Here is a 12967-nt window from a genome sequence, read left to right as displayed (position 1 = left end):
GTTCTTATTTCAATCGTGTTTTGTTTTTGTTTTCCTTCTGAGCTAAATTAAAATAATGACTGTGATTATTTTTTTCCTTTTTGTTTCTAGGGGTTGATACAAAATTGAAATTCACTCTTGAACCATCTTTAGGTCAAAATGGTTTTCAGCAGGTAATTTTATTAATTTTTCTCTTGAGTTTATGAAGGACTGGGTTCTCTTCAATCAAGGTACTTGCCCTTGTTCACAAGTGCATCTATCGTCATCGTGTCAGCATGTTATTTTCAATTTGCAATATTGCATCAAGAGCTGTTCCGTTAGTATTTGGAAAACGCAATAGGCTTTCATTGTTTGCTCAGATATCTCATAACTCTTTAGAATATTAAAATTTTGTTATCTCATTAAGTAATTAATCTATATTTTCCCTGTGAGTGGATTAAGCAGTTAAACTCTGAGATGTGTGCAGTAAAATGAAATGAATATGTGTGGCTGCAAGTGTTGTAAATGTTGCTATACTGTTTCATTAAACTGATGGTGGATTTTACACATTTTTGGATGCTTTTGCTTTTAGTGGCATGATGCACTCAAAGCAGTGGCCAGATTGCCGACAGGCATACCGAAAGAATGGCGGAGAAAGGTAGGTAGACCTGTACACTTTGTGGGACATATTGCCTGTGGGTTTCTCAGGAGAGATGAATGACATCAATATTATCAGTGGGTTTTAGCAAATATTTGGAAGTTTTAAGTTTCAGTTGTGCTGGGGATTTTTCATAGTTTACGTTCGTCAGTGATAGCCTCATAGGTGAGCTGGAGAGACTGAGAAGGTGGGTAAAGATGATGTTTTCAATAGTTGTGCTCTTTGTGCCTGAGGCTTAGGTAACTTATTGTGGTGCAGATGTTATTGCTTCATTCTGTCAGCTGCAAGGAATTGCATTGGTGAAGCTGCCTCCACAGCTGAAGATCAGCTGAAAGGAGAGCAAATCTCCAGTGTAGGCTGTCATACTTATGAAGATGAAGTTGATAGTGCTGACAAGAATGCTCATAGCAACATTTGATGGGGGAAGGAACAAATTGCCTAAATTAGGGAAGTTCAGAGTCGGGAGTAATGTGGAATGATAGGGTGCACCATTAATGGGAAATTGCACTGAGTTAGTGTTGTAGGAAAGGGTCCAGTGGGATTTTGCTAAACTTACTTTGTTGCTTTCTTCAACACTTGAAGTTCCCCAGACTAAAAAAAGGCATGTGTATTCATCTTTTCTATAAAACTCTGAGTCACACAATCTCAGCTTTAAAAATACAATTTTAATAGAAAGACTATTTTTAAAGCTTTATAAAGTATATGTAGTTCCATATATTTTTGGTACATCAGATTCATGTCCTTTTCCTGTTTTCTTTTTGCTGTCTTTCTAAACCAAACTGTTCCTCTTTACAAATTGGGGGGAAGGAAATGGAAGACTTATAGCGCCATTGTTTTCTTCACACTGCTATGATTTTATTTTTCATCTGTAATTCCAGTGAATCATTATATCCACCTAGCAGTCTTTTTTCTTTTGTGAAATGTTCTTTTCCCACACTCCAATAAGTCTCTCAGACATGTTTCTGTGGTACATGAGTGGCAGAGATCACAGAACCACAGAATGGTTGAGGTTGTAAGGGACATCTGGTCCACCCCGCCTGCCCAAGCAGAGTCACCTACAGGTTGCCCAGGACTGTGTCCAGATGGCTTTTTAATACCTCCAAGGAAGGAGACTCCTCAACCTCTCTGGGCAATCAGTGTCAGTGCTTTGTCAGCCTCAAACAAACCCAAACCAAACTGTTTCCTGATGTTTGGACAGAACCTCCTGTGTTTCAGGTTGTGCCTATTGTCTCTGGTCCTCTCACTGGGCACTGAGAAGAGCCTGGCTCCATCCTCTTTGTACCCTCCCTTCAGGTATTTGTATAAATTGACAAGATACTCCCTGATCCTTCTCTTTTCCAGGCTGAACAGGGCTGGCTGTCCCAGCCTTTCCTCATAGGAGAGATGATCCAGTCCCTTAATCCTCTTAGTGTCCTCTTGCTGGACTCTCTTCAGTAGCTCTCTGTATCTCTTGCACTGGGGAGCCCGGGACTGGCCCCAGCACTCCAGGTGTGTCTCACCAGGGCTGAGCAGAGGTGAAGGATCACCTCCTTCAACCTCTGTTGCCTCATAGTCAACTTTGAGGGCCCCCAGTTCCTTCTCTGCAGAGCTGCTTTTGGACTCGATGGTCCTCAGCATATACTGGTTGCTGGGGTTTTTCCTCTCCAGGTGCAGGACTTTGCACTTCTCCTTGCTGAACTTCGTGAAGTTCTTGTCAGCCCACTTCTCCAGCCTGTCAAGGTGCCCTTGGGCTTATCAGCCTCTCCTCCCAGTTTTGTCATCAGCAGACTTGCTGAGGGTATGCTCTGCCACATCATCCAACTCAGATCTCAGTCTTTTCATTCTGCCCGTCTCTGTGTTTGCTCACACGTGACTGCATGATGCTAACCAAAGAAGTAGCATTAAGAAAAGGGATGTGGTTTTTTTTTCATTGCCATTCACTGGCGTCCCAATGATTTTAAGATGGATACCAAAATAAAGGAAGCATTTTGTGTTGGCAGCATGCTGATTGCCTCCTTTGCTGGCAGCAGAAGGAGCAGGGTGACATCTGCATTATTGCCATGGCATGTGACATTGGTTTTCTGGGGCTGACAGAGATAAAGAATCCAGTCAAGCAACATCAGTAGGATGTCAGCAGTGCCAAAGGCAGCTGGGAGGCAGAACTGCGGCATTCCTCCGCATGGGTGGTTTCGCAGAAGTGTGGGAAGGGACATTTAAATACAGAAAACATGAGATTCTGGGAGCTGTCTATAAATTCCTTCATCATGCAACTATCTAAGTGTTTAAATCTGTGGGAAGTGTCTGAATTGCTTTTCTCACTTGAGTGAGTTAACGACTGACATAAAACTCGACCAGTTTGCTTTCATGATTTCTTTCAGTTTCCTGAAGAGAAAGATCGTTTGTTGTTACTTGCTGTCTTTGTATGATCTGTCATGTGTTTTTCATGGTTCAGGAACCTTTCAAATGTTTAATAAAAGTCCAGCCTTTTTCTTAGCTACACATGCATAAATCTGTTCTGGTAAATATTAGGCTTTAAAAATAGTCAAAATGTTTGTTTTCAGAACTCCCTGTAGCACGAACAGTTTAGGAAGCCCTCTTGTAAAGAGTAAGTTACTCTGATCCAGATGATACTTTCAGATCAATCCCAAATACTTCATCCTAGATGCTATTTCTTCTGCAGAGTTGATCAGAAGAGACCTCTGGTAAAGAGAAGCACCACTAGATTTCTTTTATGGGGGTTTCCAAGGGATGGATCCATGGTTGAATTTGAGGAAAGCCTGCAGCAGTGTTACCTGTTTATAGAACTCCTTGCTGGTTATGAAGTTAGAGGAGCTGATCTGACAAGGAAGGCCCTTGCAGGAGAACGTGCTTCCATCTTGGAGGACCCCTGTGGATTCAGTTTCTAACAGTGGATTTGCATCTTCGTAAACAGTTCACAAATCTGGACACTTACGCTGTTTCCTTCCTTTTTAGGGAGCAAAGTATTACTTTAATTGTGCAAAAACTGTATTAGATATAGTCCTCTTTTGCATATTTCAAGTCTAGTAGCAGATCACATGTGGGTGAAGCTGATGAGGTTCATCTAACAGTGTATATCAAAACTGTTCATATTTTGTCTGAGAAATAATTAATTTTATTTATTTGCTTTGTGTATTTCTAGGTTTGGCTGACCCTAGCTGATCAGTACTTACACAGTATAGCCATTGACTGGGATAAAACCATGCGTTTCACATTCAATGAAAGAAGTAATCCTGATGATGACTCTATGGGCATCCAGATAGTGAAGGTAGCCAGCTAATTTGTTATTTTATTTTAATTTTTGAATGAAAAGTTTAATTTTTCTTTAGTAGATGGAATTTGGATTTATTTTGTTCTCTCCAACTGTTTTGGCAAAAATCACGTCTTAATTCTCTTTGGCTCACCAAAAATTATTTCTTCAGCATCTTTGGTCCTTCTGCACCAGTCTGGTTAGTATTAGCTGGGAAAGAAATTGCTATCACTCTTTTTTTTTTGTTGTTGTTCAATTTCTACTTTTTTATTTTAAAAGAAATACTGGAGTTTAATAGAGACAAAGGAACATAAGTGAGGTTTTTTTCCTCTTACCTATAAATAAACACAAAAGTTTGCTGGGATTAAAAAATGTGTTTTATAATATACCAACTGAGCATTTTCGGTTATTTTACAGGTATGAAATGCCTTTGTCTATGTATATTTCTCAACTAATTAACATTTAGTATTTAAACAGTGGGCAGTTTTAGGGAAGAGCTTGATAGATCTGTATTGCTGTGGTGACTTAAATATTTTTCTGTTTACCTATTTAGGAAGTATTGCTCTATTTAGGAGAGATTGTGTTCTACAGTAACCTTTATTAGATTATGAGGAGCAAAATACCTTGTGCTTGTGATTATTACAGTTGTCACCTGTATTTGGTAATTTAAGTTTATAGATATGAAATATTAAACATTGTAGTACATGTTTTGACTTTCACTTATAAATTGGTTAAATCTCAAGGATGCTGTTTCTGGTTTTTTATGTTTTGAAAACTTAATTGCTTAGTAGTACTTTTATACTTCAATAAAAACCGTTGCTCTTTTTTGTTCAGTTAAGCAGCTGTTATGTCTTGCCTCTGAAACATAACTATTTGTTAATATCTTCTGTGACAACTTCATGTGAACATCTTTTAGGTAACTTGTTTACTTAAGAGCTTGCTAAACCTATTTCTCTTCACTCAGCTAAAGGTTTACAGATTAAAAAATAAACATTGTCATCAACTTTGGGAGTATGTATTGGGAGGGTGGAGGTGGAAGGAAAACTGGGACAGACGGGAGAGCTAAAGGAGGAAGGAAAATGGGAAAATGTACATCTTTTCTGTCCTTGTCTCTTCTTTTTTTCTTTTTTTTTTTTTTCCCTCCCCCCCTCTTTTTCTGTTCCCCCTCCTCCCTTTAAAGGACCTTCACCGAACTGGTTGCAGTTCTTACTGTGGCCAGGAGGCAGAGCAAGACCGAGTGGTATTAAAACGTGTTTTGCTGGCATATGCCAGATGGAATAAATCTGTTGGCTATTGTCAAGGATTTAACATACTGGCTGCACTTATTCTGGAAGTAATGGAGGGCAATGAAGGGGATGCCCTGAAAGTGAGTAAAATTTTTTTTTTTTTTCAGATTGCTTTTAGTTAGTGAACTTTATAGTAAACTGGTGTGTGAATTTTGTAGGCAGCCTAGAAGAGCAGAACTCAAAAGAGTTAAGCAGTTTATATCTGTGAATCGTTTGTTGTCCTCTCTGAGCTAAAATGAACTGTTCGAATGTTATCACTGTTGTTTTTTTTTTTTTTTTTCAAACAACAAATGAGGGCTTGTCCATAAAAAGAAAATAAATGGGAACACTGCTGCTGATTTTAGAATATCTTATCCCATGATCCCAAATCCACTTCCAAACACCATAGGTAGCTGAAACCTTCAGATTCCATAATCAACCTCTTATGTGTCAGTAGCATGCAAGGCAGTTAATAAATTTGTTGCGTTTCAAAGCGAATTCTAGCAAAACACAAAATAAATATTTAAAATTAAAGTAAATCACTTTGAAGCTACTTTCTGGGCTACGTTAGTCATGCAGTGTTCTGGTTTTTTAGACCTTTTCTAATTAAAGCTTCATGAAATTTATAGTACATCAGAAAATGGAAGTACAGTTTACTACAGGATGTGGTTTAAAGTTTGCCAAGATCATGTGCAAATTCCCTTAAGTAAACTTGCTCATATGTATGAGTTGGGGTCAAATTAGTAAAAATGACTGTGACTCTTGAGATACTGTTTGGTTTGCCTTAAATAATGTTTTAAATATGGTAAATATTTAGATTCACTCAGAGCTCCTAAAATATAAAGCTTGTGGTAGCAGAGTCCAGCTAGCTGGTACTTAATACTTCATTATAGAGAGCTGCCTGTAATAGGAAGAAAATACCATAATATACCTACTTTGTATCAGAGAGTAAAATTTCCTTTCCATAATTCTTGCTAAAAATTTCCTCGGTGTTTTAACTATAATTTGTCACATTTTATTGTGATCTTATACTGTCCAGAAGCTCCTAAAACACATTATGATAATATAGGAAATACAATTGTCCAAGATTTGTGAAGTCCAAATTGATTATAAGAACTGTGTGCCTTCTTATGTTATTGGATTGTCTTGTACTGTGAGCAGCGTCAGGCTCCTTGTGCTAAGGAGACAATGCAATGGTGCCCGACTGCCTGGGGAGGTAAAGCACTGACAGCTGTTAGCATCAAAATGGGCCTTACCTGGCAAAAGTAAGAATGGAAAATAAAGTAATTTATTTTCTAAGCTTAGTGCATAGGCTCTGCAGGGTTGGAATTTCCCCAGAAGAGAGAGGGAAAAGGGAAGGGGAAAAAAAAAAGGAATGGGGGAAAAGAAAGAAAGGAATTGGGGGTTAGCATGTGGCTGTTTCCTTCTTGTAGTCACTGTGCCGTCTAAAGCAAGTGAGGAGCGACTTTGGAACAGCTGCAGAGGCTGTTGCCTGTAAAACTGCTCTCAGGATTGGAGCTGCGGGGAAACTATGTTTGGATTATTGTAAGTCTAGGAGTTAAGGGAGCAAGGGGATTCTCATGGCTTGCCAGTCAGGTCCCCTTTCTGAGAAGGACAAAGGCTCTGTGGCTGGGAAGTGTCTCCCAGAGGCTGGGAAACAGCTGGTACTACTGACACCATGGGGCTTTAATGGCACAGGATCCAATGTGGTAGCTTCAGTGAATGCCAAGCCAGGGATGCTTGAGTCTTCACTAGTTAAGGTAAGCATGTTTAATTCCCTGAAGACACCTCAAAGTTAGCCCACTGAAATTATGATAAGAAGATCAGAGCTTGCATGTGTAGAAGCTATCAAAGTACACATAAAAGTCTCATAGATACTGAAACTTAAAAAACATTTTTTTCCTGCACATTATTGTGGAGAAACACTACAAAGTCAAACAATAAAAATAAATACGTAGAGATGTGTCATGAAGAAAGTGTCTATTGCAATCTGGTAAATATGTGAAGCTGCTTTTTAAAAAAAATTCTCAAAACTATCCACATGTCAGTGAAATAGAATGGACTTCAGTGTTGCAAAAAGATTTCTGTTCTTTCCTGTGCTCTCATACATCTGACATTTTTGAAGTAATAGTAGGAAGCGAGCAAAAGCAATTATAAAATGGTTTCTTTGACATAGGGATGTATGGCTTATGTCATAAGAAATTAATAAAAACACAGGTAGTGTAGTTGTAAGTTAATGTTGCTGTATTAAATTACTCTTCCATTGGTTGAAATATATCTGAAGAAAATAAAGCATATTTTAAAAGGCAATGAGTTGTCTCAGTATTCAGCAAAGGTTAGGGAATGCATTGTCAAAATACGAAATTCCAGCTTATTTACTGATCTCCTATTTTCTTTCAATCCTTAAAATTTAACAAAACCAAAAACCACCATCAAAAACGTGTAAAAGCTACTTATTTGCCTGTATTGACTACTAATCTACATGCTTTAAAACATGGAACAGAAGGCTGTTACTGACCGAAAAAATCTTGCAAGGACAAATGGTAGTATGCGGTCAGAAGCTGCTGGGAGAGAAAATGAAACAGTAAGACTATGTAAGGTGGTGCTCTTGGAAGTCAGTTGTCTGCCAAGCTATTTTGTGGACATCTTACGAAAAGAAGGGAATTGGAAGGAGGATTGTCTCCTGTGTGTAAAGGTGCCGCGCTCCTCAAGCATTAGAGGCTGTAGAAAACAGATGATAAGGGTGCTCGTTTGAAATCTTAACAAAGGAGCAATGGAGAGTTGAAGCAGACGGGATGACTGCGTGCAGGCTCTCTGGATACAGTTTGTAGGGTGGCCATAGAGATTGTAAAAGATCCTGGAGTGAAGGTCAGCATCTTTGGGCTGATGATATGCACTAACTTCTGCATATTTCTTTGTTGCATTTGTTCAGGATGTCACCGGACAGTATCCAGTTAATACATTGCCACCCATGTAGTTCAGCTGTCTCACTTGAAACAGATGTCTGTTAAAAATGTCTCATGCTGCTTAATTTAGCACCTTTTACAGTGACAAGATGAAGTGCAGCACACGGTAACACATCCCAGTAAAGCATGTTCCTTCTTTAAGGAGCACTATCTTGCATTTTGGAGAGGGGAAAAAGATGATTTGGAAGATCAGTCTTCTAGTTGTGGCGGTTAACAACCACAGAAGGGACAGTGGAACTTTCCAGCAGTGGAGAATCTTATGAACATGTACAGCATCAGAATTGCCAAAAATTGCCTTCGGTTTGAGTAATGCTTCCAATTCGGGCACAGCTTACTGGGACATTGATTTTTGGTCATTAATGGTTCCTAAATTCTGGACAGCTTCAAGAGGCCTTTGCACCTTGATTGCTTGTGAATACTTAGCATACCTGTGGATGCGTAAAATGAAAATGTTTTCTCCCTGTGTAAATGGAGATACCAGAGGCATGTGTTGCCACTCTCTCCAAGACACTCTTTAGTGAACAGAGAACTTCTAAGATTTTTTTTTTCTGTTATTCTTAGAAAATAACTGGTGCTGTAAGTTCTACATGGTATTTCATTTACCCACAGATCATGATTTACCTAATTGATAAGGTGCTTCCTGATAGCTATTTTGTCAATAATCTCCGTGCTCTCTCTGTGGATATGGCTGTTTTCCGAGATCTTTTACGAATGAAACTTCCTGAACTGTCCCAGCACTTAGACACTCTGCAAAGAGCTGCTAACAGAGAAAGTGGAGGTAGGTTCAACAGAAAATGCTACTAAATTCCTTTTTGTTACTGTTTCATCTGAGCACTGATCTAAAAATACAGTCTTTGAAGCGTTTACATGATTTTATTGCTTAGAATATATATTTTAAATTGTTAAGGTGAAAAATGACACTTCCCTGTATTGATAACCTTGACATGAACCGGTGGTGCTCTCAGGAAAAAAATAAAGGGGAAATAATTTGGTTGTGATTCTTGTTGACAAGGATATAAAACACATGGAGTGACAACCACTGTTACACACAGTTTAGTACAAGGGCTACCTTGAAAATGTTGTTTCTTGCCTTAGCGGAAGATACCTGTCCTAGCGTTTCTCCTTGTAGTTGCTAGCTTACATAGCTGTTCTGGGAAGAGTTACAGTGTGACAGCCAGTGGTGGCTGGTTAATATTTCTTCACCTGGATGCTTGGTAATACACAGGTACAAAACTCAGAAGTACTTCTTGGGTTGCTACCTAAAAACTGGCTTTATACTGTGATCTTTTTCTGGTATAGCATTCCCTCCAGACTTCTTTTTTTTTTAAGCAAGATACAGGTCTTTTATTTGAGAGTGTTTTGGGTAGGGTGGGTTTGTTGTTGTTGGTTGGTTGGGATTTTTTTCAGACTGGAAGCTAAGTGCACCCCAAGTTCCATTTTAGAAAAGACCTACTATCATGTTCCATGTCAATAAACTGTGACTGTGCCCAAGCTGTACAAAAACAAAGAAAGGATATCAAGGAAGTATTTGTTGTTTGAAAGTGTTTTCGCAGTCAACAGCCTATTTGGTAATGACCTTCAGTGCATCAGTTGATACAAGGATGCACAAAGTGTTCTCTGAGCATAACAAGAAAGTAAAACTTAAGAGTGTTGGGCTAAAATACTAAATCTTGTTTGAAACTTAACAAGCCAAAAGGAAAACTGAATGTGTTACAATTGCTTTTGCTAAGCTGGCAGTGCATCAGGGTACTAAAACAATAGATAGGACTTTACAGTCACAGTCACCTTCACCTTCATGTAGATAAAGACCTATGCCATTAGTTTCTGAAGAAATCCGGTGGGTTTAGGGTTTTTTAATAAAAGCTTTTAGCTCATATGGCTTTGGGGAAGGAAAAGCAATCTTTCTGATATAAAGAAAAAAAAAAGTATGATGGTATTTTCCAGGGTTTACAGTCCCAAGCCAATGCTGCTGCTTAGAGTTTTTTACAGTGCAGCAGAATGAGAGGTGACTAAGCGTGTCATTTTTCCATCACTCTTTTTCTCAGCTTATATTTGGACAGCTGCAGTCTAAGTAAGTTCTGAGCAGTAACAGAGGTACTAGAATGTCTGGTGAATTTCAGTATGCTGTTAATAGTCACTGTAAAATAATAGTAAATTACAATTACTTTAAACATTATTTATATATTTATTTATTTTAATTTCAGGAGGCTACGAACCACCACTTACAAATGTCTTCACAATGCAGTGGTTTCTGACCCTCTTTGCCACTTGTCTGCCTAACCATACAGTTTTGAAGATCTGGGATTCAGTATTCTTTGAAGGCTCTGAAATTATACTGAGAGTAGCTTTGGCTATCTGGGCAAAGTTAGGAGAGTAAGTGATTATTTTTATATGATCTTTCTTTTCAGTGTGAGCAATATGTAATTTATGTTGTTCTGAAGAGCGTGTTCTCAATTCTAAACAATATGCAATCTTTCAGGAGAATGATTCTGCTTTGAAAAAGCTGCACAGAGTGCCTCTATGGCTTCCTGAAAAACACGTGCTTCTGACATCATGTCAGAATGGGCATGATAATTAATTGATCCTTTCTGCAGGAAATGTCTTCAGTTGTTTCCGTTGTCTGTGTATAATGTCTTCATGCTATGCTAAAAGGTTGGTTGAACTCCAGAATGTAGACCTGTGAGGGAGCTGATAAATACTCTGTGGAAAGACATACAGAGAGACTTGAGGGTGACTAGCTGATTTAGTTGGGTATCTGAAGCTGGGGGGATGTTAATTCCCTTATTTTCACTGAAGGACACTCAAGAATTTGAGCCCATTGGCTATAGCTGAGGAAGGAGTTCAGTGTTACTAAGAGAATGATTTAGTGTTACATGGTTCTTTTCTGTTAAGACTTGAAAACAAATTTTCCTGAAATTCTGTGTTTTTAAGCACATTCTAGCCAAGTTTATATTCTAGTCCTTTATGGCCTTGGAAACTCATCACATAGGACAAAACACAAGAGATGGTTAGTTCGTCTAAAGTCATCCCTTGTCACAGCAAATATTTACATTCTAAAGAGCATGCAGTGCTCCTGGAGAAACCAGTTTTGTCACTGACTTCAGTGGGAGGTGTGAGCTCTGACAGGTCAAGCAGATGTTAGTTCAGCTGGAAACTTTTTTCAGCTGGCGTCAGCAGCTGCATCAATTTTTTCTTGTGGTGCCCATCAACACTTACCTTCCTTTTTTCCCTGAGACCAAACCACTGGGATTTATGTTCAGCTCTGTCCTTGGAGGTTTAATTTTTTTTTTCTTTCTGAATAAATCAGCACTGCAGGCCAGTAGCATTGTAAGAGACTTTGTTTAGTATATTTAATTTTTAATCTGAAGAATAATAATTAGAATAATAATTTCCTAAGAACTTTATTTGTTCAGTTCATGACTGAAACTTGCATGAACCATTTGCATTAGGATTAAGCTATATGTAGTCCCATTGTGCTTTATTACTTTGAACCATACCTTCAGATAAAAGGTCCTGTTGCAGTGGGTCTCTGTGCACTTAAAAGCTGTAATTGTGAATGTTCCAACTCATGATTAAAAAGTAGGTCATTGCTTTGAAGATTTTACCATAAAACTTAAAGCAAAAATGAAATGTGTTTTATAAAAATTGAAAGGAAAAGAATGAAGAAATCTGTAAGAGTATGTCTAAAAGAATAAGCTGATCACACTGCACACCTTGTAACTGTTGTTTGTGGGGAATGGGAGAAGTCTGGCAGATTTGGGGGCAATTAACAGAAAGGGACACTGATGGGGTGACCAGAGATCCAGAAGATGATGAATCACTAAAACTGAGCAAGAATTAATATACAGTAAGTTTGTGATTAATCCTATCAAATGAGATGACGAAGTAAAAGATTGGGCACTATGTTTTTTTTCTGGGAGAAGGTTGCAATTTTGTTCCTCTTTCTTCTCCACTAGATACGTAACGGGGGGATTTAAGGAAGTGGGGCCTGAAACACTGATCATAGTCTCGTGATCTTCATACTTCTCAGGACTTATCTTTCTAGACATGAAAATGGGGTGAGAAGTGCTTATCTTAAAATGTGGGTGGTTCAATCATACTTCTGTTTTGAGGGAGACAGAAGGAAGGGGCATTTAAAACTAGGTGCATTAGAGAAAGCAGTATGTGGAGGTGTTGAGAGACTGAGGGTATCAGGGAAGGTAAGCAGTAGGTTTGTGATAATTGGCTACATACCCATTGTTTCTACTTTTTTTTTCCCCTACTTCATCATTCTTTTAGCTAAACTATGTTAAAATTTCAGTAGGAGTCTCATAGTTCAGTGGGTGTTTCCTATAGAGGCTGAAGATTAAAGGAAGCTTCCTCTTCTACTCCTTAAGAAAAAAGGCAGTGTACTTTTCTCATCACTCCAGAAGCTGTATTTTACAGGGGAGGCTACAATATGTAGCCAGCAATGCACTTGAGATAGAAGTAAACCAGGTTTTTCACCTGAGAGAGGAGAGGTGGTTTAGTTGCTGGCCCTAATGCGTGTAGAATAGCAACTCACAAAAGGAATATTGCTCATATTTCTCTTCCTCTAGCTGACACTGTAGGTGATTCTGTGCTTTTAGAAATACAAAGTGTGAAAAAAAACACCAAAAAACCCAACCGATTTCTTCCTTCCCCACCTCCATCCCAAAACCCCAAGCAAAAAAAACTCACACCACCAAAATAAAACCCCCAAACCAACCAAAAAATCGGCATCTCTAATTTAGAAGTAGTGTTCACAGATATTCGGGATAGAGTGAATTTTCCCTCATTCAGCATTATGTGAGCTCAGGTCTTTTGAATACAATGACATATATAAATACACCTATAGCTAATGCACTCCACTGGA

At 38.6% G+C, this 12967-nt stretch overlaps 1 protein-coding gene across 10 annotated transcripts in view; it reads left to right on the top strand.

The window, feature by feature from the left end:
* TBC1D30 (TBC1 domain family member 30) overlaps positions 1-12967 on the top strand; it is a 57549-nt gene that overhangs the window by 31879 nt on the left and 12703 nt on the right. For all 10 annotated transcript variants that reach the window (XM_032999827.2, XM_032999825.2, XM_042792011.1 and 7 more), the window contains 6 exons: positions 91-152; positions 551-616; positions 3756-3881; positions 5044-5229; positions 8704-8872; positions 10299-10467. In XM_032999827.2, the coding sequence (XP_032855718.2) occupies positions 91-152; positions 551-616; positions 3756-3881; positions 5044-5229; positions 8704-8872; positions 10299-10467 (778 nt within the window). The remainder of the gene's footprint in view (positions 1-90; positions 153-550; positions 617-3755; positions 3882-5043; positions 5230-8703; positions 8873-10298; positions 10468-12967) is intronic.

The sequence above is a fragment of the Tyto alba genome, unplaced genomic scaffold (genome assembly GCF_018691265.1).
Source record: "Tyto alba isolate M040663 unplaced genomic scaffold, T.alba_DEE_v4.0 Super-Scaffold_2, whole genome shotgun sequence".
NCBI lineage: Eukaryota > Metazoa > Chordata > Aves > Strigiformes > Tytonidae > Tyto > Tyto alba.
Note: the sequence above shows the minus strand (reverse complement) of the source record. Positions and strands in the feature narration are given on the sequence as shown.